A 27,869-nucleotide genomic window follows, 5' to 3' on the forward strand; every position below is an offset into this window, starting at 1 on the left:
GATAAGCGACTTGGGTATATGACGGCGGTCAGTGTATAGGGCGCTAGGGTACTGTGCCTCTTTAAATATGCGTTGCTAGCACAAGCAAGAACTCAAGCTCAGGACCGGTGGTTGACCGCGGCGTTGGACTATTATACCCCGTCAAGCGTTATTCGAATCATAGCTCGAGAAAGTCAATCGGGTTGATGTGATAGATGTAGATGCTTCCACATCTTGTGGGTATACAGATTGCCATTTTCATTGGATGTTCCTCTCACAATAGCGACACTGAGAGTTCAGATTAAACCTTGCCCAAAGAGTGTTCCTGCTCCCGATGAAGCGCATGGCAGCTCATGAAAAAGTGGATAGCTCAGCTGCGGGAAATTATTGAGTCATTTGTGATCATCTGACATTTGAGTTATCCCAGTCTCCTTGGAGGAGCCCAAATTAGGGCATCGGTCTATGGTGTGAGAAGAAGCTTTTGGTTCATTGCGCTTGCAGTCGTATAATGCACTCTATTAGCAGTGAGCATCACCAATTTCTGCGGGATCAACGAGAACAAGGCTCTGATAATGACTTGGCTTGATGGCATCACTTTGGGATGGAAGCTGCCTACCTTTCGATTGCAAATGATAGGCCATGGCACCTGCCAGACCTGCAATGCGAGGAGCAATGTCTGACCTAGGTCCCGTGTAGGAGAATAAAGTTCGACCAGATGTGGCCCAAGAAGCGTACCTTCTTAGCTCGTCCTCGCACCATGGCAGACACTCCAGGCAATGTTAGACGACAACAGAATAGTGACGTCGAGATATTGTTGTCAACACCAAATTTGGATATGGAGAAGCTTCGACGAACCAATAGGCGACTCCGGACTGGAACCGTGCCGTGACCAATCTCCTTTTCAGCACCAGGCTCGTAACTGCGGCTGGCAAGGCTTCTTTTCAGATGGTGCTGCGTTCAGTGCGTTGCGTCGGCTTTTCGGTAATGTGTGTGCGGGTGTGTATACGAAACGGGCACGCATTGAGCGTCGAAGTAGACATTATTTTTAGAGTGACGGGAAGTTTGCCAATGCCGAAGCTTCCATCGCTGTTGGGATATCATACGAAAACTCCTTGTTGGTGAGAAGAGAAGCCGACAATCTAAGAGACGTAAAAAGCCGAATTGTAGCCATGATCATCCAGAGGAAAATCAGCGCGGCACAAGAGGCGGGCAATTGGACTTGCCAGGTTCCCTCTTCGTCTGGCGAAACTTGGCAACGTGAACGTAACGAGGTAGTTGTTTGTGTTGGGACATGGATGACGGCATTCGTGATTCAACATTTGCGTTCCGAGACGGACTAAGCGATATTTGATATACTGCATTGATTTGTGTACGCGCGAGCCGAAGCCGAAAACTACCGGTGGACCAACTTGTTCATCGATTGCGCTGCTAAATGAGATGCCGGCCATGTCTCGTCCAAGCTGCCTTGTCCATCCGGTATCCAAAGGCATCCTGGAAGAACTCTCAACTTGATGCTGCATCGGCGCTCCAGAACCTGCAGGAGATGCAGAGATTCCCGACGATTATCGGGAATCTGCTCGAGACACGGGAAGAGACATGACGATCTGCATTGATAGTAAAAGCCGTGGATTGAGCTACAAAAGAGAGACGGCTCCATACAACGTCGAATCTCCGCGACGCGATGCTAGGAGTCTTGGTGACGCGGCCGGCTGTGGCCCTGTGTGTGGGTGCCTGAGGCCCTTTACGGGTGTTTCTGTCAGAAAATTCACAAAGTTGTGCAAGGTCACAAGTCACAAAGTACACGACCTCGGTTTTGCTTTGGTTCGAACTTTGAACCACCCCAAACCACAAAACCAGGCCACAAAGATCAAGAGGCAGAGGAGAGACCTTGAGTTGCATCCAAATCATAGCTTGCAGCCCACTCTACAGTACACTGGACTTTTCTTTCCCTTCTTTTTTTCTTTTTCTTTCTCCTTTTTGCGGCACACCCAAGTGTGGACACGGTTCGAAAAACAAGCGACTCGCAAATTGCACTGATGTCCCAAGGGTGTAAGAAATCACCTGGAGACACAAAGACCGGACGTTGGGCACCCCGTGTTGGACGCTGGAGATTGCTAAAATCTATGGCATTCCTGTCTATTGCCGTCAGGCCCATGACGATGCTTCGAAGCTCGTGTTCAATCCAGCGTGGACCTTTTCAAGCCCCAAAGTAATAAAAAGTGCCGATCACGTGCGCTGAGGTTAATCATGCCATTAGGTCCGAGAGCTGCGAGCCTTGGTCATGAGGACCATCTCGGGCCACTAGTCAGAACTTCGACTGAACAACCCTAATGTAGGGCGTGGCACCATTAAGTTGGTCTTCTTATTATCTCGCGTTGCGCCTCCGACGGTCCGTCTCTGCCTCGTTCCGTCATCGTGTCCCCCGGACGCAACACCACCATGTCTGGCCCGTCCCGATTTGCTGGTCGCTGGTTTAATTGTCGTCGTGGCACCCCCAAAGTACGTAAGGGTGAGACCACGACAGAGTCAACATTTCTCAGCGCAGGCCGGACGGCACTGCCGCCCACCGGACTTACACGAAGAGAACTGTCGGCAACACAACCTTGCCAGCCACCTCAATGCACCTGGAGTAGTGATGGAACCATGTCACCGCAGCGGAGGGGCATTGGTGACTCCCCCCTTAGGGATGAAAATGAGGCACTCATTTCGACAAGCCTCGTTCAAAACAGGGCTCACTGGGTGGCGACCGTACTTGACGCATCTCTCAACGGCACGGGCCGGGCTGCCGCAAGTCGAGGCTATGGCTTGGCTAGACTTGTTTGACATTAAAGTAGGGTCTGGCTGTTCCGAAGGCTAATTTTCTTGGTTTGCGTGATCGACCTTCACATAAAAAGGGCAAAGGGAGAGTGGCATTGTCCTCGTTCCGATACGCAAGTCTTCATCTTTGCAATTCTACCCTGGTCGAGAGTCCTATCTGCTGGACAAACAAGACCCCGTACACCAACATGAAGGTTCGCAACCTCTGCGTCGCGCTCGGTTTTGGAGCCAGCCAGGTGGCTGCTCTATATGCTGGTATCCCACGCTTTGCAAGAAGCACCGGAGCGGTTCGAGGTATAGAGAAAACCGAGGAACCTGCGGCGGTGAATACTGGAAGCGCAATCAAGGCCTACAGCATGTCGGTGCCAATTGACCACTTCCCCAATGAAACCAAATACGAACCGCATTCCAAGGACCACTTCAACCTTCGCTACTGGGCCGACGTTTCTCACTACAGGAAAGGCGGCCCAGTCTTCATCATACATTCGGGAGAATTCAGCGGGGAAGGCCGCTTGCCCTTTCTTGAAAAGGGCATCGGCTTCAACATCACCCAGATCACGGGCGCTGTTGGCATTGTCCTGGAACATCGATACTACGGAGGAAGCTGGCCAACAGAGAATGCTACCACCGAGAGCTACCGATTCTTGACAACAGAACAGGCAGCCGCCGATGTGGCCTTCTTTTCGAAAAACCTCAAGATTCCGGGACACGACAAACTGAGCCTGGCTTCCCCTGAAAGCCCTCATATTCTCTATGGCGGCTCCTATGCGGGGGGACTCGTGGCCATCGCTCGAAAGACCTACCCTGATGTCTTCTGGGGCGCCATTTCTTCGTCCGGCGTAACTGCTGCCATTGATGACTTTTGGCAGTATCACGAAGCAACACGCTGGTTTGCCCCTGGGGAGTGCTCGCCCACCATCCAGCATCTGACTGCCATTGTCGATCATGCCCTCCAGCACGAAGAGGCCGAGTTCAAGGCAATCTTCGGGCTGCGGGACTTGCGACGCGACCAATTCGCCGGCTACCTCGCGGACCAGCTGCCCTCGGCCCAGGACACAAACTGGGACCCGGAGCTGGACGACACGAGCTTTGGCACGTTTTGCGCGGTCGTTACCTCGAATTGGCTTCTCTTCAAGAGCACAGAGTATCTCATAGATCGCGTCAGACGATACGTCGAGGCGCCCGGCCTTGTCCAAGGCGGCAACAGCAGGCAGCTGACAATGCGCATGCTCAACTACATCGGGTACATCAAAGACAGGGTCAACAAAGACAAGGCAGCCTGCAAAGCCGTTACAGACGGCTCCCACCAGGACCCAAAAAGATGCAAAACGCCGCTTCAACAATGCCTGTCGACCCAGTGCCAAAAGGGCACGACGGAAATCAGCAAGAATTCTTGGGAACGCAGCTGGTTGTATCAAATGTGCACAGAGTGAGTCCATCCTCGCTCCTCGCAAATGGTGCCACAGGCCGCAGGCCAAATCGCTAACCTGGTCATGCGAACAGATGGGGATTCTTCATCAACGGTGCTTCGACGCCCCACGATCGTCTTGCCATGATACCCCGAGCCTTAACGGCCAAGTCGGCATCGTTGACATGCGAGGCCGTTTTCGGCATCAAGTCCCGCCCCCAGGTTGAAACAATCAACAAGCACGGCGGCTTCAACTTCAGCTATCCCCGGGTCGCTTTTATCGACGGCAAGCAGGACCCGTGGCGATGCGCTGGCGTCCACGCGGACGGCTTGCCTGACCGCAGTTCGACTTGGACGGAGCCCTACGAGCTCATGGACTGGGGCGTGCACCAATGGGACGAGAACGGACAGGGAGACAAGCAGTTTTGGGAAGGCGATATGTCGCAGGCGCCGCAGCAAGTCGCTAACATGCAGGGAAAGGAGCTGGAGATTGTGAAGAAATGGTTGAAGGAGTTCAGGAAACACGGTCCTATCTAGCGCGGTCGCCACGTCTGCTGTCAACACGGCAACACCGCTGCCGTCGTAGCAGTTGATTCTGCGTAGCGTCAGCTGGTGTCTGGTGACGGCTTGCACGCAAACCAGGGCCGAGACGAGACGGACGGCTCCCGTTTGGCGCATCTCGGGCAAGCCCTTGGCTGACGAGGGGAATTGCCCATCTTTCCTTTTCCTTTGTTTGGGGAGATGCCACACGGGGCACATAGATTAGTAGAAATCCGTCATTTTGACAACTTGTTCCTGGCCCCGCAAGCGATCCGTCGTCGCAGTTGAGTTGTGTCAAAGTTTCGTCTCACCCTCCTGGGGAACGTTTAAGTGCGTCGTCAAGGGCGCAACTACAAGCACAAGTGACGACGACGTTACATCCGGAGAGATGTGAACTCTGATCGTCCTACATACCAGACAGATCTTTCAAAGCATGTTGCAATTCACTGCATTGCTTCATTCTGTTGTTGAACCAGCCGAGATGTCATTATACATGCCCATTAGCATCTCGCAGCAATTCGCCGAGCGCAAATCTCCGAAACCCATCGAGACAAGGTGCCTAGCTGCGACCACGACACGGCCGAAGCAAGTGGCCTTCAATCTCCGTCACACCCGACCGTCAGCCAACAGGTATTCCTTCAACACGAGTCGCAAGTCGGGGTCCATGTCGGTCGCGTCCACCTCGGAGGCACGCACCGCGGCGGTCACGCCCTCGCGTCCCAAAATGCGATCCACTGCCTTCTTGGTCTCGTACGGAATCTGGGCGGCAAACACGACGGGGTCCGCCAGCGCCAGAGGGTCGTTGGTCGACAGGCGAACCTCGGGGCCGAACTTGACAATGGCGCTCCCGCCGGGAGGAACCTCGCCCACTCGGATCAGCAGTCCTGACGCCCCGTCCGCCCGCGACATGTCCGCCCTGACGGGCGCCTGGTTCACGAGGACGTCTGGGGACTGGGCGGGCGTATACCCCAGCAGCCGGATGCTCCAGTCCCGAGGTCTCGGGGCCCTGCCCTCCCCGGAGGGATGAATTGTTATTGTCCCCGTTGACTGGGTGAAGGAGATGGGCGTCCTGCGCCAAGAGATCGGCTCGTCGGACCTGGCCTCGGCGTGCTCGTCGTCGTCCTCTTCCAAGAGCTCGAAACGGCCGTCAGCTCCGACCACGACCACAACCTCGAAGCCGGCGGGGTTGCCGCAGCCATTCTCGGGCTCTAGGCTCGCGTCGAGGGGCACGATTGCACCCTCTTTCAGCAAGACGGGTATGTTGTCCAGAGTGCGATTCAGCCACAGGGACCTGTCGCCGTCGTAGACGACGCCCGTGAAGAAGTCGATGTGTCGGCCCGGCGGCAGCCACGCCTCAACCTTGCCAGTCTTTGTGGCCGCGTTCTGCGGCGTCGTGATGGGCGCAACCATCATTTCCGTGCCAAAGTAGTACTGGTTGGGCACTCTGTATGCCTCCTCCCTGTCCGGGTACTCCCAGTACATGGGCTGAACCAGCGGACAGCCCTCCTCGGCGGCGCGAGCATTCATGGTGTGCAGGTAAGGAACCAGCCGGTGCCGCAGACGCATGAGCTTGGTGACGACTTCCCGAGGACCTTGTCCGGAGCCGGCGGGCAGCTTCCACGGCTCCTTGCACACCCACCGCGTCTTGGTGGAATGCAGTCTCATGATGGGGGAGAAGACGCCAAGCTGCACCCAGCGCGACGTGAGGTCGTCGTCCCGAACGCCGGCCATGTGGCCGCCAATGTCGTGGCTCCACCAGCCGTAGCCGATGTTGCTCGCCGTTGCTGTGAACTCGGGCTGGAAGGCCAGCGAGTCCCATGACACGATGGTGTCTCCCGAGAAGCCAATCGGGTATCTCTGGCTTCCGGGACCTGCGTACCTCGAGAGTATGATGGGGCGCTCGCTTGGCTCTCTCTCCGCCTGGAGTCGCTGGTTGTGCAGGAAGTGGAAGTGATTCAGGAGCCACACCGGATCGAGGTCTCGCAATCGAGAATACGGACCCTGCTGCCAATCGATCCACCAGAAGTCAGGGCCGTCGTCTTCCAGATGCTTGATGAGAATGTCAAAATAAGCCTTGAGGAATCTGGGGTCCGCGCAATCAAACGGAATTGTCTCCTTGTTCGAGGTGTCGAAGTTGAGGGCCTGGGCCACGGACGCGTACATGTCTTCGTAGTTGGCGATGCCCTCGGCCGGATGCTCGTTGAGTGCTGTCCTGAGTTTCCGGTCGTGAAGGGCCTGGATAAAGGCCTTTGGATCCGGAAACAGATTCCTGTTCCAGGTATATCCGGTCCATCCCGTTGCGCCGGCGGCAGCAACCTCAGGGCCTTTGACAATGTGCCAGTCCATGTCGATTACGCCGACCGCGAGTGGAACGCGAATCCTCTTGAACATGTCCACGAGTTCCAAGTACGACTCGGCAGTGTACTCGTAGTATCTGCTCCACCAGTTCCCCAGCGTCCATCGTGGCAGGACGGGTTGCGGGCCAGATATTCTGTAAAGAGCCCTCACGGCTTCACGATAGTCGCGGCCGTAACAGAAGAGGTAGCCGTCCACACGGTCCCTTCCGGCTTGCCGCGGAGCCACGAAGCCAGCCTCGGTGAAGAGCATCGAGCGAGAATCGTCGATGCTGGCGAACCCGTCACGGGACGCAACCCCAGGGCCGACAGCAATGCGGCCGTCCGCACCATCGAGGGTCCTGCACGTTCCTCCGAGATTCTGGCCTGGTTCCCCATAGCGCCAGGTGTGAGCCGCGTATCCAGGGACGACGGCGAAGAAGCCATAAGGCGTGAATTCCTGCTTGTTGTACGTCATGTGGAAGCGAGAGGTGATGACTTCGAGCCGACTGGCCGACTCTCGTACTCTGTAGTAGAGCAGGCCCTGAGGTTCTCTGTGAACAGCAAACGCCGACGGGCGGTCTTCAAACTTGCCATCGGGCGCCCATTCATATCTCAGCACGCCGTCTGCGAGGACTGTGAAGCGGTAGTTGTCGCCCTTCCTGCCTCCAACATACGGCGTGGATTGAGCAAGCGGTCTCGTATCGGCTCGGACCTGCATGCGGACCATGGCGACTCATCGGGGCGTAGAGCCGAAACGATTCTGCGCGCGATGCCGAGTACGACGGTGCCTGTGCTAACGGTGATTTTCTTTTCGGCGAGCTCTTGGGGACACGATTAAGCGAATGGTTGCACAAAGCAAGCTCCGGTCCCTCGGCCAGCCCCTCAGACCGTGATCGGACGCAGCCTCGCCGTCTTGTCTCAGGCGACGTGGGTTTATGTCTCGAAGAAGAACGAGTTGTCCGTCCGGCTGCGGCTCCCCCGCAGACAAAAAGTTGGCACCCAAGTTTGCCGAGACACGAAGACGAAGACGGGAGAGGCGCGCACGTGGGGAGCAGGAGCAGTGAAGACGCGACGTGCAGATTGCGAGGCAACAATGGCGAGATTTCGTTCGCGGCCATGGTTGTGGCTCGCAAATGAGAGCAATGTACGGAGTAGTTACCGAGTATCTTGACAAGGAAAAGTTGGTAGCCGCCAACCGAGGCAGAGAGACCTGGTTAGGGTTAGGGTCACGCAGCGCCAGCCACGCATCGCAGCCAGCTCGTTTGTTCCGAACCACCACGAAAAGTCCCAGTGCAGACGCCCTCGAAGCATAGTTACCAGAAGAACGGAGGAGAAAGGAGGAGCTTGCTCAGCAAGACGAAAAAAAATCGAGTGCCTTCAAAAAAGCTGTTTGGAATAAGCACACGAAACAACACAGAAGCATGCTTCCGTTCCGCCATGACAGCGTCGTAAGCCGTGTTCTACACCTGTACAGTATTTTACCAGAATTTCTGAATCGTGATTCCCTTGTCATTCATCTTGACTGCCATGTGCACACGTTCATGTTTCGTCCTCTGCCCTCCATCTGCTCCTCTCCCGACCGACGCTCACCAGTCTCAATCAACGCCAACTTCGCTCCCGCAAACCGCAAACACCGCATAAGCAGGCATCGTACCTGGCGCTGCGTCCGCAACAAGGCAACGCGCCATGCTCACCACCTTTTCCTTCTTCCTCCTCTCCTTTCTCGTCCCCTCCCTCGTCGCGACAGGTACCGCGCCCCCCATCGTCATCCACACCTGGGGCGGCCCCTTCACCGTCGCCGCCGACGCCGCATTCCACGCCCTCACCAACGCCCGGTCCGTCGTTGACGCCGTGCAAATCGGCGGCGCGGCCTGCGAGGCCAACCAGTGCGACGGCACCGTGGGCTACGGCGGCTCACCCGCCGAGGACTGCGAGACGACCCTCGACGCCATGATCATGGACGGCGACACCCTCAACGTCGGCGCCGTAGGGGCCCTGCGCCGAGTCAGGGACGCAATCGCCGTGGCGGGACACGTCCTCCGGTACACGGAGCACACGATGCTCGTCGGGGAGCTCGCCACCCAGTTCGCCACGCAGCACGGGTTCCGCGAGGAGGATCTGGCGACAGACGGCTCGCGCGGCGCGTGTGAGGCGTGGAAGCGGAACCACTGCCAGCCCAACTCGAGGGTGGGCGTGCTTCCCGGCCCGAGGAGGTCGTGCGGCCCCTACTCGCCGTCGGGGAATCGCGTCTCGGACGCGGCGCCAGAGGAGGGGGAGGAGGAGGGGGAGGAGGAGGAGGAGGAGGAGGAGGGAAGAGCGGGCGTCGTCGGGCGACGAGGACCAGGCCACGACACCATTTCGCTCGTTGCTCTCGGCGAGGACGGCAGCATGGCCGCGGGCACCACGACGAACGGCAAGGCGCACAAGATCCCCGGCAGAGTCGGCGACGGTCCCGTTGCCGGCAGCGGCGCCTACGTCGACAGTCGCGTCGGAGGGTGCGGTGCCACGGGCGATGGGGATCTCATGATGCGGCTTTTGCCGTGCTACCAGGCCGTGGAGAGCATGCGACAGGGCATGTCGCCGGCCGCGGCTGCCGAGGATGCGGTGAGGCGGATGCTGGATCGGTTCCCTCGCATTCAAGCCGGCATCGTCGTCATGAACAACAAGGGCGAGCACGCCGCGGCGGCGAGTGGCTGGCGATTTACATATTCGTTCCGCCGTCTAGGCATGGAGAAGACGCAGGTCGTCGTGGTCGACCCCATCAATGGGAGTAATGACTTGTATTCAGAGTTGTAGTTGTCATCATGATGATGCCACGTGGAGCGGGCGTAAAATCAGAGCACAGTTGAAAGATGTTTCATGTTACAAACTATTTAAATATCAGGTGCTTTCCAAACGCCACGTCTCCTCCTCCGTTGAATGATTCGTTACAGTCGACTGTTGTCGCAACGTCTTGGATAAATTCCCCCAACAGTGAATTGAATCATATAACGCAACGTCACCCCTCGAGCTTCTATCCCCTGGTAATACAATGGCCACGCTTAAGCTACCACAAACTGAGCTTTCTTGTCGTGCTTGTCCTTGTTCTTGAAGAGCGCCTTCAGCATGTTGTCGCCCTGTCGCTGTGCCTTTGGTCGGTATACGAGATCCATGCTGTTGCTTCGCCCGTCCTCGATCATTTTGACACCCCTTTCCCTTGGACGTTCTTTTTCTTTGTGCTTCCTGCTGGACCTATGCCTTCCCGACTCAGAGTCGCCACTGATGCTCTCCACAGTAGCATTTCTGCTGCTTCGGCGCTCGGGCACTTCTCTCTCTTTGTCCTTGTCCTTGTCCTTGTCCTTGTCCTTGCTCGATGTCTTCTGCGATCTGGTCGGCTTTGTCGTCTTGGCTGTCTTCGAAGTCTTGGTCGTTTTTACCGTCTTGGTACTTCGCTCTGTACGAGCGCTTCTGAATGAGCCATGGTCAAAGTCATCCTTGTATTTTTCTCTCTGGGCACGCTCTGCCTCGGGGGTGATAAGCTCGATGTCGGCACTTTCGTTATCGGCGCCAAACGGCATGATGCCTCGCCTCCAGGATTCGATAGTGCTCAGCTCCTCATCAACGATGAGCGCCTCATCAAAGCTGGCATTGTAGTCACTCTGTGTCCGCAGCGGCGCAGGCTGATCCATCGAGGCGTTGCCATATGCGATAGCCTCCCGGGGGACTTGTGATTCCTTCACTCTCTGGACAATCTTCCACCCGCCAAACATAACCACAGTCAGACCGACAGCAATGCCAGTGCCAATGAGGAATTGAGGCGATGCAAGCAGAGCGAATACAGCGGGAGAGCCGCCTTTAAGGAAGCCGAGAAGAGCAGGGGACATCTTCCCTACTACAGAGGATAACTCCGCAAGAGTGAGGGCCACTGCTGCGGCTGCGTCGGGCTTTTGCTGAAGATGCTTGATGGTGGATGTTGCAGAGTGCTGTAAGCAGTGTGCTTCGTCCAAAAGGCCCTCAACCTTACGAATCAGCTGGTTGGCCTTTTGCTCTTCGGTCTGTTGCGAAGGATCCAGATCGACTCTAAATTCCAAGTCTGGAGGGATATTTCCGTACGCAAGATTCATGTCGATCTCCTTGTCCTTGGGCTCGTCCTGTCTGGCGATTTGTGATTCAGGTGCTCGCCGGAGGAGAGCAGACCGTCTCCATTCATCTTCAGCAACACTGTTCATATCATATTGGGTGAGGTCCATCCTTGACACCGCCATGTCTTTGGGGAGTGTCTCCGCATAAGGACTGCGGTATGCCATGGGCGGTTTGCTAGGTGTGGTGCTAGAGATCTCGCTCAGAGCCTTCAGATTGTCCTCGGTTAAAGCTGGCCGATTCCTCGGGCTGCGCTGGTAGTATCTCGAGTGCGGCCGGGGCGTGTGATGGCTTCTTCGGGAGCCTGCTTCGCTGTAGACGTCGAACGAATGTAGTCGACCATCGTAAGATCCGGGGTTCTTGTTATAGTCATATTCCGTGTAGTACTCTGGCTCATACATACTACGGCCGCTATGACTCCTATGTCCTCGTGATCTTGGATAGTCATCATACTGGTAGGGGATTTGAGGCTGGTCGAACGTTTCAGATCGCTTCACTCCCCTAATCTCTGCCTTTTTCTCATCATAAGATGTTTTTGCTTCCTTGAAGATGGAGAATAATTGCTTTCCCTGTGTTGAGTTAGATCAAAGCTGGCTCCTAATGGGAGTTGATGTGCATTCCGAGTTATGGTGCCATGTTTCATAGGTGTGTGCATTGGCTGTATCGGTGACGTACAGTGCTTATGATCTTGCCAGAGTTGTTGACAATCGTGATGGTTTGCTCAAGAGGCATGTTGCTGCAAGGGCGTTATCGCGCACCAGTTCGTCCGTCTCGTCTCCTCGTCTCATCAAAATACCGCACACGGTAATCGTATAAAAGTGATGTTTTCAAGGGCCCCAGAATGGCGGTAGGAGAGGCTGGTCGTCCTGACCGTCCTGACCGTCCTGACCGTCTTGACTCTTGACCCCACCTCGATAATTGTAACTTGTCGGTGAAGAGACTCGTCGACCAGGGAAGTGAGTTGGAGTGCGAACCCACCGCTCTGCACCGTGGCACAGGAACTGATAGAGGCAGGCCGGCAGTTTTGGTGTGATGATGCGGAACGAAGTGCTGGGTTGAGGTCCTCGAACTTGGCCTTGGATAGAAATGGGGATTTAATACATGAGAGGCAACACGCTGTAAAGCCAACAAAGAAGACATGTCAAGGTGGATCGACTGATGCTGTGGCCCTGCTGTTCACACATGGCTTCTACGATGTTGATGCCATTGGCTCCCGGCTAGTTCTTTTCGTCAGGCGCTGTTGCATGAAACATGGGAAGCGCCCACTCCCACATGCTGCTGCAGACTCAAGACGTGACAAGTGGTGAGGGCTATGTCCTATCATATTGGTCAAGGCTGCCGGCTCGGCCAAGATGGGCCTTGGACCGATATTACCACCAAGTACCAGCTCAGCTCGGGTCCATGTCCGGCCTTGCGTACCCGGTCGATACAGTTGTTGCTGGCTCTCTGCCGGCCTTCTCTTTCGCTCTCGTCATCACCAGCTTTGGCGCCAGTTTGGATCTGTGGAGGCCTCTGTTCTCAGCTTGACCGGCCATGGCCAGGCCCCTGACTGGCGAAACGCGGGGCATCCCGTCTCTCAATGGCGGCTTGAACCCGCAGAAATCGGCGCCACGCGGCCGACCAGCGCGTCAAAGGGCCTTTCTTTCCATTGTTTGTTCGACGCGGGCGAATGGTGGCTCGCGTTCGCGTTCGCGATGCCTATGTGCATCGTATGTCCCCTCCAGTGACCTTTTCCGAGAACCCGAGTCAGCAACTGTATTCGGACTCGGCACACAAAGGCAGAGACTGACGCAAGATATCGGGCAAGGCCTGCATGCTGGCTTGAAGGACGTTGGGAAAAGGGATGGCATGGATGCATCTGCGAAACGCCCTGCGTGGTATGCAGCGTGGATGCAGCTGCTGCCCAACCGCCTGACGATCCATCCTTGATCCAATGTCTTGGCTACGCCACGTCGTCGCCGTGCTTCGTGACACGGGAGTACAAGGAACAGGGGGGGCAAAAAGAATAGAAAAAAAAGAATTAACGAATTAAAAAAAAAAAATCAATACTCAGCGTTTGGGCGAAGCTGGCCCGAGAAACGCAGTCAGGTCCGGTCTGGACGCCGCGACCTGAGTGAGTCCTGACCCCGGACTCCAAAGTCTGGATATTTTCTTACATCGCGCCTTCCCAGCAGCCCAGCATCGTGAACGCTCCACCTTCCAAGTCCCGGCGTCCCGCACTTCCCGACGCAGAAAAGAGGAGCGTCCGTCACACTCCTTCATTCAATCTTCAAACTTTGCAAACATCTAGTTTTACAACTCAGGCCTGTTGGAATCACCCCCCGCGCCGTTCGTCCCGTGATTGTGCGGGCTGACTCGCCCATATGCTGCCTGCACGTCGGCGTCTTTATCAACAAAATGCAGCCATCACGCCGCAAAACCTCGGACCACTCCGGTGCTGGCGACTTATCGAGCTCGAGGGCACTCATGGCTTAAACAGTGCCTCACCAACAGGCCCAAAATCGTTGTATGCAAAGACACGGGCCTAGAGCCAAGACCCAGAGCGCACAGCCCAAGCAGTCTTGTCTCGGGTCTGGAGGCAGGCACGCATTGTTTGTGAATGGATGTTGCGTTTGATATCGACCGTCATTTGAGCTGGACTTGGGTGCCAGCACCGGCCTCGACTGTCGAATCGCAATTCTCAACCTCGACTAGTTTCTATCGCTGTTCCAAAACTTAGATCATTACTGCTAGTCCACCGAGCTTATCACGTGATGCGGTCACATTCTTAGCTTAATCAACTTAGCTTATAAGAAATACTAACTAACTTTATATATATATCCTTATAATTAGTAGTAATTATATATTTAGTATAGTAACGTACGATGTGGGTTGAGCCCCATGCATCGACGCCAGCGCTAAGCATGCCCGAGTCGCCAGTTGTTGACACCGCGACTACCGATTCTCAGGATAATAATGTTGGCATGGCGGAGTTTGGAGAGTGGCCACTACATAATGTTTTGCTGAAACGTATCACATTAAACGGTGTAGCTACGTTTCAGTTGCAGTTTGACTGGAACCTATGCGTAACACACAGTCAACTTAGCCGGGCAATTCCCAATAAGCCCGATGGCCTTTATATATAATGCCCTTTTCATACGCAGTGCCAAACAGCGACAGGGATAGGGAATATCCTCCGTTAGCCAGAGTCTACCAGGATCCCGCGGGGTTGGCCAAGTTGCTTCTTGATGGCGGCCTCGGTCCAGCAGGTGCTCATCCATAGTTGCCAAGGAAAGTACGGCCGCGCGCGTCTTCACACGCGGTTTGGCGTTCAACGCGGGAAAAAAAAAGAAGAAGGTGATTGCGTACAACTGTCATTCACTAGGAGATCTGGGCCATGTGAGTCCAGGTGTTGAAGGGAGCGCCCTGTTTCCAAGTCCCTCTGTCCCTGGAGTTAGTGACGGTATTGACCCTACGCCCGAATCTGGTGCATCTGATTGGTGCTCGTACCTTGTGGAGATGCAGGTTCCTTCCTCTGCACTGCAAAGCAGCATCGGGAAGACTGGTATAAGTGTAGTTAAAAAGGAATCACCCTTTTGGCAGGATAATAGAATTGCGAGTGCCCACCTATCTATGCACACACAGGACCAAAGAATATCAACACATCCTTCCTGTTGAGACGTTTGGTGGTTCACACATTTGTGTTCGATGGTTTTGTCTGTGGTGGTGCCATCTTGCTTTTCCAAGTTTGCGTGCTGGGATAGACTCATCATCGCTGTCGCTTCCTTCGCCTGCGGGTTCACGGGCTTTGCGACGCCGGCGCTTGTTGCTACCATCCCAGGAGTTGAGCATTTCAGTCCAAATACCCTTCCGGAATGGGATAATGAACAATGTGATAGTGACCCTGGTACACGAGGCGAACCACGATGTATACAACAATTAACAGCGCTATTTATCGCCCACACATTGGAGACTTGTTTTTGGAATACAGAGGCATATCAAATGAGCAATTCAGCCAGATATTTCGCGGATTCTTCATTACCCCACTCAAAAATATCTTGTCTGGTTCTTTCTTCTATCTTGCGGGCCACGAATCGTTCCATCACCTTCTGTTGCGAGGCAGAAAGTAGCTTGAGCCGGGCTAAGTGGTCCTGATGCTCGTTGGGCCCAAAGTATTTCTCGTCCAAGAATTTCCACCAGATAAAATCGAACGCCCAGCTTTTCCTGGCCGCGTAGTTGAGCATCCATGTCTGCTTCTCCCAGCTATCACGCATACGCCGAGACAGCGGCGGTTCCACCTCTTCATCAGTTAGTGGCAAGCTGTTAACCCGTTCAATGAGTGCCGCGCGCTCAGTTTTCTCCTCCTCGGCCTCCAATGCACGTAGAAAGGTCTGAAGTCGGGATTCGTAGGCATCCATCCATGCACGATATCCACCAGTCCAATATTCGGGTTCTTCCAGAAGCAACCACCACGGAGGGTCAAAGCTGAACTGCGCGGGAGCCGCGTACGCGAACTCCCAGTCTATGACGCCAACGACTCGCATGTCCTTATCTAGGAGGACATTCGCTGGACGAAGATCCTCAGAGTACAATCGGAAGTCTCCGTCAAATTCTTCCGAGTCTTGCCACAGGCGCTGTTGAATGCACAGGTTCCGGAATAGCTGGCGGGCGATGTATTTATCACGGGCATCATCCTCATCTTCCACGGCATCGTTACATTGGAATGCGAACTGGGCCATGTGCATGTCTGCAAGAGCGTGGTACCACTCGTCTGCAGAGGCATAGGTCTGACATGGCAGCGTGCTTAATGGCGCATTAGTGTGCACGACAATGTCGCCCATATTTCCGATCAAAGGGCGTCCCTTCACAGAGATAGGGTCGTTGCCATCCTCAACCAGCGAACCAATCCGAGGAAATCTCAAGTTGGCCAGTTGTAGTAGGATATTAGCCATCTGAGCATACAGATACCCGAGACATTCCTCGCTGATTGCAGGGTTTAGAATAGGGCGCTCATCAGCTCTGCGTTCTGGGTCAAGAAGCACCCTAGACATGTTCTGATGATGCTCAATATAGTCCATGATGATAAACGGGCCAAGGCCTGTCGGGTTTTCGGCCGCACTTGCGTAATGGTATACGTGAGGAACCGGGATGGTGGTATGGGCGGCAACATATCTCATTGTGGCTACTTCGTAGCGGACTTTCTCGTCAGGAAGTGGAACGACGCCTGGTCCTGTTAGCAATCTGGTAGTTAACAGGCATTTGCAGGCATATTTACCTTTGATTGGAATCCTCAGTATGACTGACGAGCCATCGCTATATTCGAGCCTGTAAATAACATTATATCCTCCCTTGACCACTGCGTGCATCATTTCTGGTTTGCCTTCTCGATATTTCAGAATGATGTTGCCGATGTCGCGGTATGTCTCCTCTCTGCGAGTTAACTTGTCCCATTCCTCAGTCTCTTCGTCCAGTTTCTGCCAAACAACGTCATCTTTATCCATAAGAAGAAATCTCGGTTTAGATTGCATTGTGCAGAACTTGGCAGAAGCTGGCCAAAGAAGTTCAAAGAAAGCTGTGAGAACGATGAGAAATGTACCACCTGGAGATACCGTCTTCATCCCCGCGACTGAACCATGGGCGTCCGGGTGCCCAAATTATGTCAGCACTTCTCCAGCGCTGGGACAGAACCTGTGCCCTGACATGTTCCTGCAGCCACTGCACATTGCAGCGCCAATCATATTGATGAAACATGGATCAGGCAGTATTCCCCGACGAAGGCACATATGATTCACGCGAGTCCTTATTTGATGCTATCAATTCTTGGGCGAAACCTCGAGAGTACGTATGCATTTACCCTAGCCCCCTCTGGGCGAAATAAAATACGTGTCGGTGGTCCAATTGGTCAACTGGGAGGAGCCATAAATAAGTGGGGCGTATCACAGGCAGGTCGTTGAGGTTTGCTTGCCCGTTTTCCTCCCCGCGTTCAAAATAGCGAACCATTTTCATCGCAGCGAGTTGAACCCTTCCAGCCGCGTGCCACAGTGATCACGATGGGCAAGAAGAAGACCAAAGGCAAATCGAGGAAGAATCCTAGTGGCAACTCTACCTTGTGTGCAGCAAATGACCAGGAATCGAGCTGGTTCTTCCAACTGCCGCAAGAGCTCCGAACTTTGATATACGGCTACCTTTTCCTGAGCACCAGAGTCTCGCATGGCAGAAGACCAGTGAGAAGAATTGCAGAGATGAGAATTACTCCTGCTCCTCATTCCCTCGCATTGTTGAGAACTTGCCGTCGCGTGAGAGCTGAAATTGGAGACAGCTGGCTTGGCCAGGTCCTGTTCAGCTTCGAAGACACCGAAACTATGATGGTAAAATTGACGGCGCTTTCCATGGCAACTCTATCAAAGATCCGCCACTTGCGAATTCGAGGGGAGAATTTGATGCTTTCTTTTGGTGATCAGGATGTCTATTACCGCCTGGTCCACATTCTGAAGCTTCTGCCTGGCTTGCAACTCGACACCTTTACCGTTCTCAATATGTACGGCGAATCCATCAGCTACGATGTCTTGAATACTCTCATAAAGTATGGTGAGGGGTGGAAGGAGCTACGATTTATCTCCCACGGTTCATCACTACTCGGATACGCGCAGCCGCCTGACATTTTCAACGACGAGCACCTCAATGAGCGGTATCAGCGCAAGCCACAGCCAGCTCACTGGGTCAGTGTCATGAACAGCCGCGATGGTATCGAAAGTCAACCGTCGGTTACTATTTATCGATCTACGCTGGCTGGCGAGGCCTGCTCCGTGATGAACGAAGCAACGCGTGTGCTTTTCGAGCAGACGCCACCGGGAAGAGGTCAAGCAGCAGCCTTTGCAACGCAGGAATATGCCCCAATCATGTCCCGCGGGGAGAAGGCGAAGGAGCTTATGGTGGTTGTGAAGCGCGGAAAAGGTGTCCACTATCAGGAAAGGAAGCAGTCGCCTTATCTACCCGTAATTGGCGACATCCGCAAAGATTGTCCTCGCATGACGTGGGCAGAAATCCACAAGAAATACATTATTGACTGGGGGGTTGATGATGGTTCCGTTTTCAGCGACGACACGGATGATGGCCCGGAGAGCGTGGATATATACGAGCATGTTGACGAATACGAATGGACGCCGCTGAATTTTGATGCTCATGCATAAGAGGTGAACTGCGGCGACGGACCGATGTCTGGCTGCTAGGTCGGCGGGTTTATCAACCCGACTGTCGTCGGAATCATCAGTCACGGCCATGGAGCATTGCTCCGAGCTAGCCTCCGCTTGCCCATCACGACGACCCTAGACAGCAAGAATCGACCCGGGGGGGTATTTCACACGCTTAGTACCAGGGACCAGGGTTTCGTTGAGCGAGTCATTCCCGAACGGAAGCAGACGACGCCATATGCTAAGCAAAATGGTGAACTCAGCGACCCAGGGCTGTACGGGAATTTCTTTGGCTAGACGTGTTGCATCGACATCGTTGGGGTGGTAAACACGCTGCGTTGGCGGCCGGGCACAGGTAGTAATGACTGACCCCAGCGCAGATGCAAGAAAAAATCCTAAGCAGCCAATGTGCTGGATATCCGACCTCAAACATGCCGATCACGAGACGAATGAGAGAAGGAAGGTTGAGCGGCGCGTCAGATGACCGCCGATGTAGTCTCTGGGTTCATCGGTGTCAGACTTGATGCGCGTTGAGGCAGGCCGTTTTTAGGAGGGGTGAGAGGGACAGATGTTACGGGATATTGCTCATATGTATGTAGTCCAAGGTCTGAGGAAACAGAGTCGGATTGAGCGTCCGGCTATCATTGGGGGCCGACAGTCGGTAGTGATTTGTCGGGGACCTCAAGCCATAAGGCCTTCACCGATTCAACCGGTTTGTATAGCTCGGTTCGGAGATGTGCTGCGGAGGATTCGGCAGTTGGACGACTCACGGCTCAACATCCGCAGCCGGAACGAACTAACGGCGGCCCAGAGGCAGGATTATCCCGGCACCAGCCATAATATGAGGCTTCAGGACTCCGAGTAAAGAGTGATATCATCCTTGTACCTCGACCGCATAGCTCCGTCGAGGGCCGAGGCAGCCTTGTCGCCACGGGAGCCAGCTCAAACCTCGAGCGCCCAATTCGGCACGACAACAAAATGCAACATGTGATATCTGAGTCGTCTTGCATGCCAGAAAGGGAGAGTCGAATTCGTAAAGCCCAATTCCGCCCAGTCTGCGGGGAAATAGCGAATGGCTGGCAACCGCGGCAACGCGACCACATAACTACGTGCGATAGATGCGCGAGCAAACAATTGTCCTCGACGTTAATCATATCAACCTCTGCTGTTCAAATGTTGCACAGCGCCGGCGGACTTTGTTCCACCATTACACTACTCTCTCGCTCTCGCGTCCATCATCCATGCAGCGCGGCATCGCACTTTGTAAAACCACCCTGACCGGAATATCTCATCACCAAGCCGCAAAAGCTCCTGTCAATTCATTCATCACATTCACCAGCCTGTGCTTATCTGTCCTTGAAGGATACATAATGGATAGCAGCATGGTGTAAACATGTATGCGTCTGTCTTTCAAACCCCTTTTAACGCCAATTCATGACTCGTCCCCAAACCACTGACGATGCACTCTGATATATCAGTTTGAAACAAAAATAGGAACAATACTTCATCTCCCGCATCATTCGTCCAAATCTTCTTGTTCCATGCAGTAAACCTTCGTGTAACCACTAATTCAGCGCTACTCTCCATGTCGTATAGTCCTGCTGATCTCATCTTCAGGTATGAAGGGTAGTGACAAGACACATCAGTCTAGCGCTGCCCCATCGTCAATAATCTCTCGCTCTTCAGGCTCGTTTAATAAAATTCGCTTTCCCAGCTCCTCTGGAGCTTGTCCATCTCGAATGGCACCAAAGTCCAAAATCTACGACAGAAAGAGTCAGCACAGTACTCAAGCCGAGTTCTGATATGTCCCGCGGTTGAACTCACCTCGACATACGTCAGCTGGTCACGCTGGACAGCAGCCACACAGCGTCGCTCATCAAACTTGACTTGCCAAACGCCGGTAAGATCAGTCAACAAATCTTGCACGCACTCGCCAGTCTTGACATCCCACATTTTCACCGTCTTCTCACTGCCGCTAACGACCTTTTGCCCGTCATGCTGGAAGCAGGTAATAGCTCCAGTGTGTGCCATGAGCGTATGTCTGCACCTGCCGCTCTCAGGGTCCCAGATTCGAAGTGTCGAGTCTGCCGCGGCAGATACGAGACGCTCGTCTCGCAGATCCAAGAGGCCAACCAGAAGGCTATGGCCTTCGAGAGTGTTCAGACAAGCACCAGTCGCAAGGTCCCAAACCTTGACAAGCGAGTCCATAGAGCCGGAAATACATCGGGCTCTCTTGTGATCAAGCACGACCGAGTATACCTTCTGAGAGTGACCACGAAGAACATGTAGCTGTTCACCGGTGCTGATACGCCATACACGCACCGTACTATCATATGAGCCGCTTACAAGTGTGTCGCCATGGGCCGAAATGGCTCTCACGGAATGTGCGTGGCCCATGAGCACCCTGATAAAGTAGGGACAGTCAGATTCTTGCGCTGCCGGTCCGGTCTGAATATACCTGCGAGAGCCAACTTCCGGAAGGCGCCATACTCGCAGTTGACTGTCTCGAGATCCCGTGATAATCAGCGGCTTCTCAGGTTGCATAATGGCTTGTCCACTGGAATCTCGTCCGGTCTCGGCAGGCAGAAGAATTTGTAGGCATCGCACAGTACTAGTGTGGCCGAAGAATACCTGCTGACATAGTCCTCGCTCAATGTCCCAAACACGGACCGACCGGTCTGTTGATCCTGAAACAAGAATGTTTCCCTCGTATTGTAGGGCCCATACACCACCTTCATGACCTTCAAGCTTCTTCCGTAATTTGCCTGTTTTCGTCTCGTAAATATGGATTAATGTGTCGTCACTCCCTGTTATTATTTTATCATCATCAAACTGTAAGCAAGTGATGACGTGCCGAGGATGGGCAGCAAAGGCGACATGACCAGGTTTGACATCGCCGCTTGTCCAACTTTGACGAATCATGTGATGGCGGCGATAGATCGACTTGAAAAGATGAAGTTGGCGAAGACTAGGCAGACCGAGCTGAGGGTCGGGAACGGCGGCTGCTGCTGCGTTCGCAGCGGAAAGAGGTCCCTCAGATTTATGTTGCTTCAATTCTGTCTCCATTTTTGGGTCCCTCAAAGCAGCGGTGGAAGACTCCTGAGATGTGCCAGCCCTACGTTTGGATCGTTCCGATGCTGAATAAGTGTTAAGACCACGCTTTCGCTTCGAACTCCTAGATTTTGGTGTAATATCGCTTCGGAAGGCTCGAGTTAATTCAAATTCAGATGATGTAAGCCGACCCTGCATGCTCAAGTCGCGTTCGTAGCCTCTGGGCCCAACAGGATCCTGCCAGCCCCAACCTTGAACAATGGCTTTGCCCAATTCACCAGGTGCCATGCAATAACCCTCTCTGTCTAGGAGCTCCTTCCAGCCGGTTTCATTGCGGTCAACGATATTGCGCCAGTGCCTTGAGACTTGAGCGGCTCTGCACAGATCTCGATGGTCCAAATAAGCCAAGACATGGTAACTCAACTCCAGGGGAAGTTGCTTTAAAAAGTCACACTTCAGGGCAGGATTGACGGTATCAGCTATCAATCGCAGTGTAGAACGTGGACATCGACGAAGGAACTGATACATCATGAATGTCTTCATCTCGGTCTTCATCGAGTCAAATGCTTCTAGGAGCGTCTGTGTGTCAAGGACAATAGGGCCGAAGCGATCGTTCAATTCGAGCCGTTTTAGAGCTCCTCCATCGTCGGTAGACTGCGAGGTTGATTTCAACTGCAAAGCCTTGGTGTCATCTGTGGCCTGGGTCTCCTCGGCCCAGGGCAAGGTATTGTCACTCGCTGATGTGTGGAAGCTGGACTGCGCACCATCTTCAGACTCCGCGGAGTGTAATTGGGAGGCGGCAAGAGTAGGTGACAACCTCGGACTAGGGAGGCTGGCATCTTGAGCAGCGACGACATCAATTGTAGGTCTGTGGTGAATTGCCGCACGAAGGGAGTGCTGAAGTGAGTCGTCTGCGTCTCCAAAAGGCTCGGGGTCGGCATCGGTGATTGGCGGCGTAGCCACGTTGCTACTGAACACAGTATGAGAGTCACTCCCAGCTGGGCTAGCAGAGTCACAGGCAACAGCAGGCACGGAGGAAGGATCCTGCAGGGATGGAGGCCGTTCCAAGTCTGATGGACGGCGTCGTTGGGAAGAGCGGTCCATGGCCGAACCAACGACCTCGGAAGTAATATCGGGAGTGGCAAGGAAACCGGATCCAGCGCGGCTGAGTCTTTCGGCAACATCACGGCGACTGGAGGGCGGCATGCCGGCGGCATCCGTGTTTCCGCCACCGCAGACTCCGGGAGAGGTCGAGTCACCCTGAGCTATTGATCGCCTCAGTTTGTCTGACACGGCATGCAAGGTAGAGAAACGGGGAAGGCGCAGTGATGTTCGAGGCGTAATGACAGAAGCGGCACGACACTGAAAGGCTGAAGGCGATGGCGAATCTGCACCGCTAGATCGGGCTGCGCGAGTGCGTCGGGGATAAGCTTCGGAAGGAGACCGTGATGCCTGCCGGCTGGTTCGATTTGGCATCGGAGTCTGATGCAGACAGGATTCGGTTCCCACGGCCGTAGGTGTTAGGGAGCCACCGGTCACGAGTTGCTTGAGCTGCTTCGGACACGTTAGTTTCTACTTCGCGGAATAACTGATCTGCATTCTATTCCTGTTCCTGTTCTTCTACCAGGCCTAGCCTGGCGCTTGACCAAGTTGGCCAGAGAGTTGGTGCAACTTACGGGTTTGGCAACCACCAGCTGACTCGAGCCGTCCTGGGTGACGTCCTTTTCGCCGTCGGAATGGCCGTCTTGGTCGTCAGTCTGGTCGTCTTCGGGGACATAATAGGAGAAATCTAGCAACTCTGGCGGCGTTGGTTTCATCGCCAAAGGGTATTCTTTCGTGTCGAGGCTTTCAAGCGGGGTTGGGTCGCGAACGAAGACTTGAGGGAACTTGCGAGTAAGACGAGTTGTGGTTGTAACAGTTTTAGTCTCAACACATTCGCTCACTTCGAGCTGGAACCGCCGACCGTTGCCCTTTGAACCTTCCGCGATGTTGACAGAGACTTTTGGAGCGCTTCGCGGTCGCCGTGGCTCTGGAGCCAGGCTGCCAGGCAAGGGCGAGGGCGTCATGATGTGGTTGGTGACCGCAGGCCGCAGGCGTCCCGGAGCCGGGAGACGACCGAGAGAGTGGTAGATCGGCGCCGGGCAGTCGAACCCTGACGGTAGATTTGGCAAACAATAGACGAGGACTGTGCAGTTGCAAGATGGCTCGCCTCGAGATGACTTTGCAAAATTGCACAGGTGGCCGGGCTAGCTTACTGAGGAGACGAGCGCGTGAGCCTCGCGCTGGGTGAGGAGAAGGCTAGTAGTAAAAACGAGAATCACCCGCCGGCAAAAGGAGACGCCGGAAGAAGTGGGCAAGCAACGGGTGACGGCCCAGGGCCAGTGCGGACTAGCTGTGGGTCGAGAAGCGAAAGGCTGCAGGACCAGGCAAAATAAAGGTTGGGTGGCCGCGAGCCCAACCCAAGGGCACGGAGTAAAACTGGCTGGAAGGCCGGGAAGGTGACACTCAGCAGCATCGGCTTTTATTACTTTGTGATGTATAGTGGTTCCTTCCGAACGAGCCACAAGTGGTGAGATGGATCGTGGAACGATAGTCCAAACGGGCAACAGGTCATTTGCGCGCACAGTACTCCGTAGCCAAAATAATATAAAATACAATAAAATAAAATAAATGAGGGCCGCTCAAAGCAAAGACCGCGTCGTAAAAAGCGCACCCAGACCGGTGCATGTTCCCGTCAGCTTTTGACAAAATGTCGCAGACCCGAACAGGGCCCCTGTATTCAGCCCCTCAGTTGAGACCGTCGGACAAACTCAGCCGAGGCACGCGATGATATTCCAAACTGACTGCCGGGCACTGAAGTTACCGTGGGACTGGCTCGAGTTACTTTCCGCCGTGTCCGGCGTGCTCCTAGAGCCGACCAGTCCATTCCTCCTCAACATTGAAGCACCGGCGACTTGAGCGTCCCTCCAGATGTCACCAGACGCCTTCCATGGCTCGCTCCTTCTTCCATCCGCCTGGCATCGGGATCGCGTCGGGCAAGCCGCGAAGCCCATTGGCACAAAATTCCGATCTCTCCAATGTGGGCAAGGGCGACCGACTTGGCAGGGAGCTGCAGTCATACGCCGTGCTCCGTACGGCTAGTACCAGCCGCTAGCCTGCGCAGCCAGCCAGGGCGCTTGGATTGAGGCGAAAGGACTGAAAACCGCCGACTTCTCGCCATGGCGTATCGGGGTTTGCCCGCCCTCTCTGTCTTGGTACGTGATTGTGATGCACGCTGCCACAAATTGTGGTCCAAACGCGCAAGTTGGTAAACGCCATTTATTAACTACCATGTACGTGGTACTTGCTTGCTTACTCAGCCACCCAGTACAGACAGAATAACTGCCATGCATGATTTTCACTTCAAGTTCGTCTCACCGACCTGGCTGCTCGCGTGCTGACAACAGAGATGCGGCGAGGCTAGCGCAGGGCAACGGCAGGAAAGCATCGTTGCTGGTTCCCTGACCCCGACGTCTTCACTGCAAGCTTATGCTTCAGCCGCCCGCCAACGGCCCAGTCAACTCTCTGGCTATCCGGGAAAGCAAACGGTGGAAAAAGAAATGCGCTCATGCTCTTATGTTGAGGTGGGATACCTTTCTCAACTATCAAGACGACCAGCTATCAACGATCGATGGACTATGTACGAGTCAGTATTCAGCAGTGGTGGCGTTTGGCGTTTTGTTAAGACAGCCACATAGTAACGCACGTGGTGGCTGGACGAGACATTTCGTGCTCCATTCATTTTATCGAGCCCGACGACGAACTACTAGTAATCAACATCGATGCAAAAGCAAAAACGGGTAAATAGATGCAGGCAGTGTCAAGGGCGACTTGGACCAAGGGATGTTCTTGTCATCGGGCATGCTGAATATCGTCGCAACACGCCCTTTGTCTTCCCCTCAGACATCACAGTTGTCTCTTACGAAATATGACCACTGCGGTTTGGTATCGGGCCACAGTCAGACATCCTAGGAACACAGCGTCTGTCTTCGGCGTGCCTTGCTAGAGGTCTTGACCAACAAACACGTCACAAAACGCAACATAATATTACGCGATAGAAGTGGGCAAACGGATCCTGGGAGTTGGCTTTTACTCGAGTAAACACCCTGTTCGTTTTAAGCCGTGAAGCATCGACTAGCGCCAAGTTATTTTAAACACCAAGACGCACGGAACCTCCTTGTGGGACACAGGTCCAGCGGTCAATGGAGTGTAATGTTCGGTCATTCAGGCCATCATCTTTTGAATCAGATCCACCGGCAATTGAGTGCCACTTCATTTGCCTGGGGACCAATGTTGAAAGCCTGCCAGTCCGGGCTCTTCTAGCATGAATTTTTATGCCTGGGTCTTCTCAGCTACGCCAGAATAGAGTTGGACAGCGACACTCGAGCAAGTTCCAATGCTACTGCGGCGTCGAAATCCAAAAAAAAAATCCGAACACCGTTGCAAAGCCTGCTCGACGCTCGACCGTTCGCACAGCATAGTGTGCAATGTGCATTCGAATCTCTCCTTCGCAGACCTCCATCACCATGAGTTGTTTCAAATCTCTTAATAAAGTGGCACACGATCGTCGTGCGATAAGGTTTCGTGACGAATTAGAAGCAAAGTGTCCCGTCCCAGCTTTGGGGGTACGATCGACCAAAGTTCAGGGGCTCACCACAAGAAGCATCCACCATAAAAGGTACGACGACTGACACCAGTAGAGCCACCACTGTCGCTGCCACCTTGCTCGTTGGCCGACATGTTTGGAACTTCTTGCCAGTGACTTCCTCAGTGACACGCAGTATGGCCGTCTCTAACCTTGAGGAAGCTCCCATCGGGTGCGATGGCGCACAAACTACATCAAATTTTGCCAGTGTGAGCGTGAGCGTGAGCGTGAGCGTGAGCGTGAGCGTGAGCATGAGTATCCGGCCCAGGACTTGAATTTGAACGAAGCAGATCGCGTATGATGTAGACTTTTCGCCCTTCTCAAAATCCGGGAGAAGAGGCTTGACAGGAAACAGACTGCTTCCCCAGAGATAGATTGATGCCCATCAGACTTGCCCAGACCGCACCCGAGACTTTTCTCAGTCTCAACAGCGTTGCGCCTCGGATAGTCTCATTCCCCAGACACAGATTGAAGTTGACGGCCTCTCTAGCCCTGGAACATGATCAGCCCGGATGGCTCTCCTGTGTCCCTGATCAAATCGCGGCGGTTCCTCGTGCCTGACATACATTTCAATGTAGAACTTGCCGGTCAGCTTGCTCTTGACGAGAAAAAGACTTGACATCCTGGTATCTATAGGCCGACATGTAGCATCGAGGAACCTCAAAGACCATGTGCCTGTAAGCGACTACCAAACCAACCAACCTACTTGTCATGTCGTGACCATCCGTCGGAGGAACATGCCCTCGATGAAGTTGGACTATACCTATCCACCCCTTGACACGAGTTTGCGTCGGCCAAGTATCAAGCAGTCATTATACTTAAAGCCCTGTCCCATCTCCGGCGGCTTCTTGACTGTGTAACTTGGAATGCTCATCGACACCCGTTTCTTACTAAGACCGAGACTGCTGTATGCCTACGGAGCAGGCCAGGCCCAAGTGCTTGCAGCCGGCCGATCAGCTTCAGGAATACAAGTCGAGCTCTAGAGGGGGGCTGGGCGTGGAACGACGGGCTCGCTTGCATTTTGCCGGCTTTGTTGGTAGTCATCGCGTCGGTCAAGGTATTCTCAGTGGTGATGCGCAGAATTTTTAAGCAACGATTTGATAGAGTTGCCAGATAGTCCAAGTTTTAGTGAGGTAGATGTCGAAAATCACTTCCCCTCGACGTCAAGAGGGCCGCTTTGATAGATTAGCTGTACGCAAAAGTCTTTTTCTCTGGTCCATGACACGACTACGAGCGTTGTGTCGTGTTCAGTGATGCTCCTGGCGCTCTTGACTTCAGTACGCAACATTGGGCGAATCACCAAAATTGGACTCTGGAGCGTTAATGCAGCCAGCACGTTTCAGCGTCGATTCGGTACCGCAGTTTACACAATCTGCGGCGCGTGGCGACGCCATATTGATGATTTGGCTGCTGATTTGCGAAACAATCTCGACTGCTATGACGGATGGTGGTGTCGCGGTAGTAACATTAGACATTAGACACAGAGGGTGACTGCTGGTCGTAGGAGAAACGAGATATTGTTCACTGATGATCATGTATATGATCATTCGTTTATTGCCGAGTCTCTGCACGCCCTGAATAGAAACGGATGCACTTGGGATACACGCATGTCTGTCATGTCCGTTTGCTTGGACGGTCTCGCTTTGCCTTAGATTGAAGACTCCATGAATGGAATCCACGACTCGCATTGAGGGCACACATGTTGCTGGTTGGAGGTTTAATGTCTTGAACAGTTTCCGACAGTTAGTTTGGCAAGTTTCATTCTC

The 27,869-nt window shown here is 54.0% G+C and overlaps 7 protein-coding genes across 7 annotated transcripts; 3 read left to right on the forward strand and 4 right to left on the reverse strand.

Annotated features, from left to right (window-relative positions):
* Nucleotides 1-2,984: 2,984 nt before the first annotated feature.
* Nucleotides 2,985-4,741, forward strand: MAM_06278 (extracelular serine carboxypeptidase; the record flags this gene model as incomplete). Its single annotated transcript, XM_040825076.1, has 2 exons — nt 2,985-4,225; nt 4,300-4,741. The coding sequence occupies 2 exons, from the start codon at nt 2,985-2,987 to the stop codon at nt 4,739-4,741; spliced, it is 1,683 nt and encodes a 560-aa protein (XP_040676982.1).
* Nucleotides 4,742-5,350: 609 nt separating this feature from the next.
* Nucleotides 5,351-7,807, reverse strand: MAM_06279 (Glycoside hydrolase, family 31; the record flags this gene model as incomplete). The annotated part of the gene is made up of 1 exon (XM_040825077.1): nt 5,351-7,807. One exon carries the CDS (start codon nt 7,805-7,807, stop codon nt 5,351-5,353), a length of 2,457 nt encoding a protein of 818 aa, XP_040676983.1.
* A 959-nt stretch (nt 7,808-8,766) lies between these two features.
* On the forward strand, nt 8,767-9,876 carry MAM_06280 (aspartylglucosaminidase; the record flags this gene model as incomplete). Its single annotated transcript, XM_040825078.1, has 1 exon — nt 8,767-9,876. The coding sequence occupies one exon, from the start codon at nt 8,767-8,769 to the stop codon at nt 9,874-9,876; it is 1,110 nt and encodes a 369-aa protein (XP_040676984.1).
* Nucleotides 9,877-10,121: 245 nt separating this feature from the next.
* MAM_06281 (uncharacterized protein) lies at nt 10,122-11,931 on the reverse strand (the record flags this gene model as incomplete). Its single annotated transcript, XM_040825079.1, has 2 exons — nt 10,122-11,768; nt 11,875-11,931. The coding sequence occupies 2 exons, from the start codon at nt 11,929-11,931 to the stop codon at nt 10,122-10,124; spliced, it is 1,704 nt and encodes a 567-aa protein (XP_040676985.1).
* A 3,245-nt stretch (nt 11,932-15,176) lies between these two features.
* MAM_06282 (phosphotransferase family protein) lies at nt 15,177-16,706 on the reverse strand (the record flags this gene model as incomplete). The annotated part of the gene is made up of 2 exons (XM_040825080.1): nt 15,177-16,402; nt 16,454-16,706. 2 exons carry the CDS (start codon nt 16,704-16,706, stop codon nt 15,177-15,179), a joined length of 1,479 nt encoding a protein of 492 aa, XP_040676986.1.
* A 522-nt stretch (nt 16,707-17,228) lies between these two features.
* Nucleotides 17,229-18,368, forward strand: MAM_06283 (uncharacterized protein; the record flags this gene model as incomplete). Its single annotated transcript, XM_040825081.1, has 1 exon — nt 17,229-18,368. The coding sequence occupies one exon, from the start codon at nt 17,229-17,231 to the stop codon at nt 18,366-18,368; it is 1,140 nt and encodes a 379-aa protein (XP_040676987.1).
* A 1,642-nt stretch (nt 18,369-20,010) lies between these two features.
* MAM_06284 (WD repeat containing protein pop1) lies at nt 20,011-23,485 on the reverse strand (the record flags this gene model as incomplete). Its single annotated transcript, XM_040825082.1, has 3 exons — nt 20,011-20,127; nt 20,193-22,970; nt 23,096-23,485. 3 exons carry the CDS (start codon nt 23,483-23,485, stop codon nt 20,011-20,013), a joined length of 3,285 nt encoding a protein of 1,094 aa, XP_040676988.1.
* Between the last annotated feature and the right edge of the window lie 4,384 nt (nt 23,486-27,869).

This window comes from Metarhizium album, assembly GCF_000804445.1.
Source record: "Metarhizium album ARSEF 1941 chromosome Unknown scaffold_19, whole genome shotgun sequence".
Taxonomy (NCBI): Eukaryota; Fungi; Ascomycota; class Sordariomycetes; order Hypocreales; family Clavicipitaceae; genus Metarhizium; species Metarhizium album.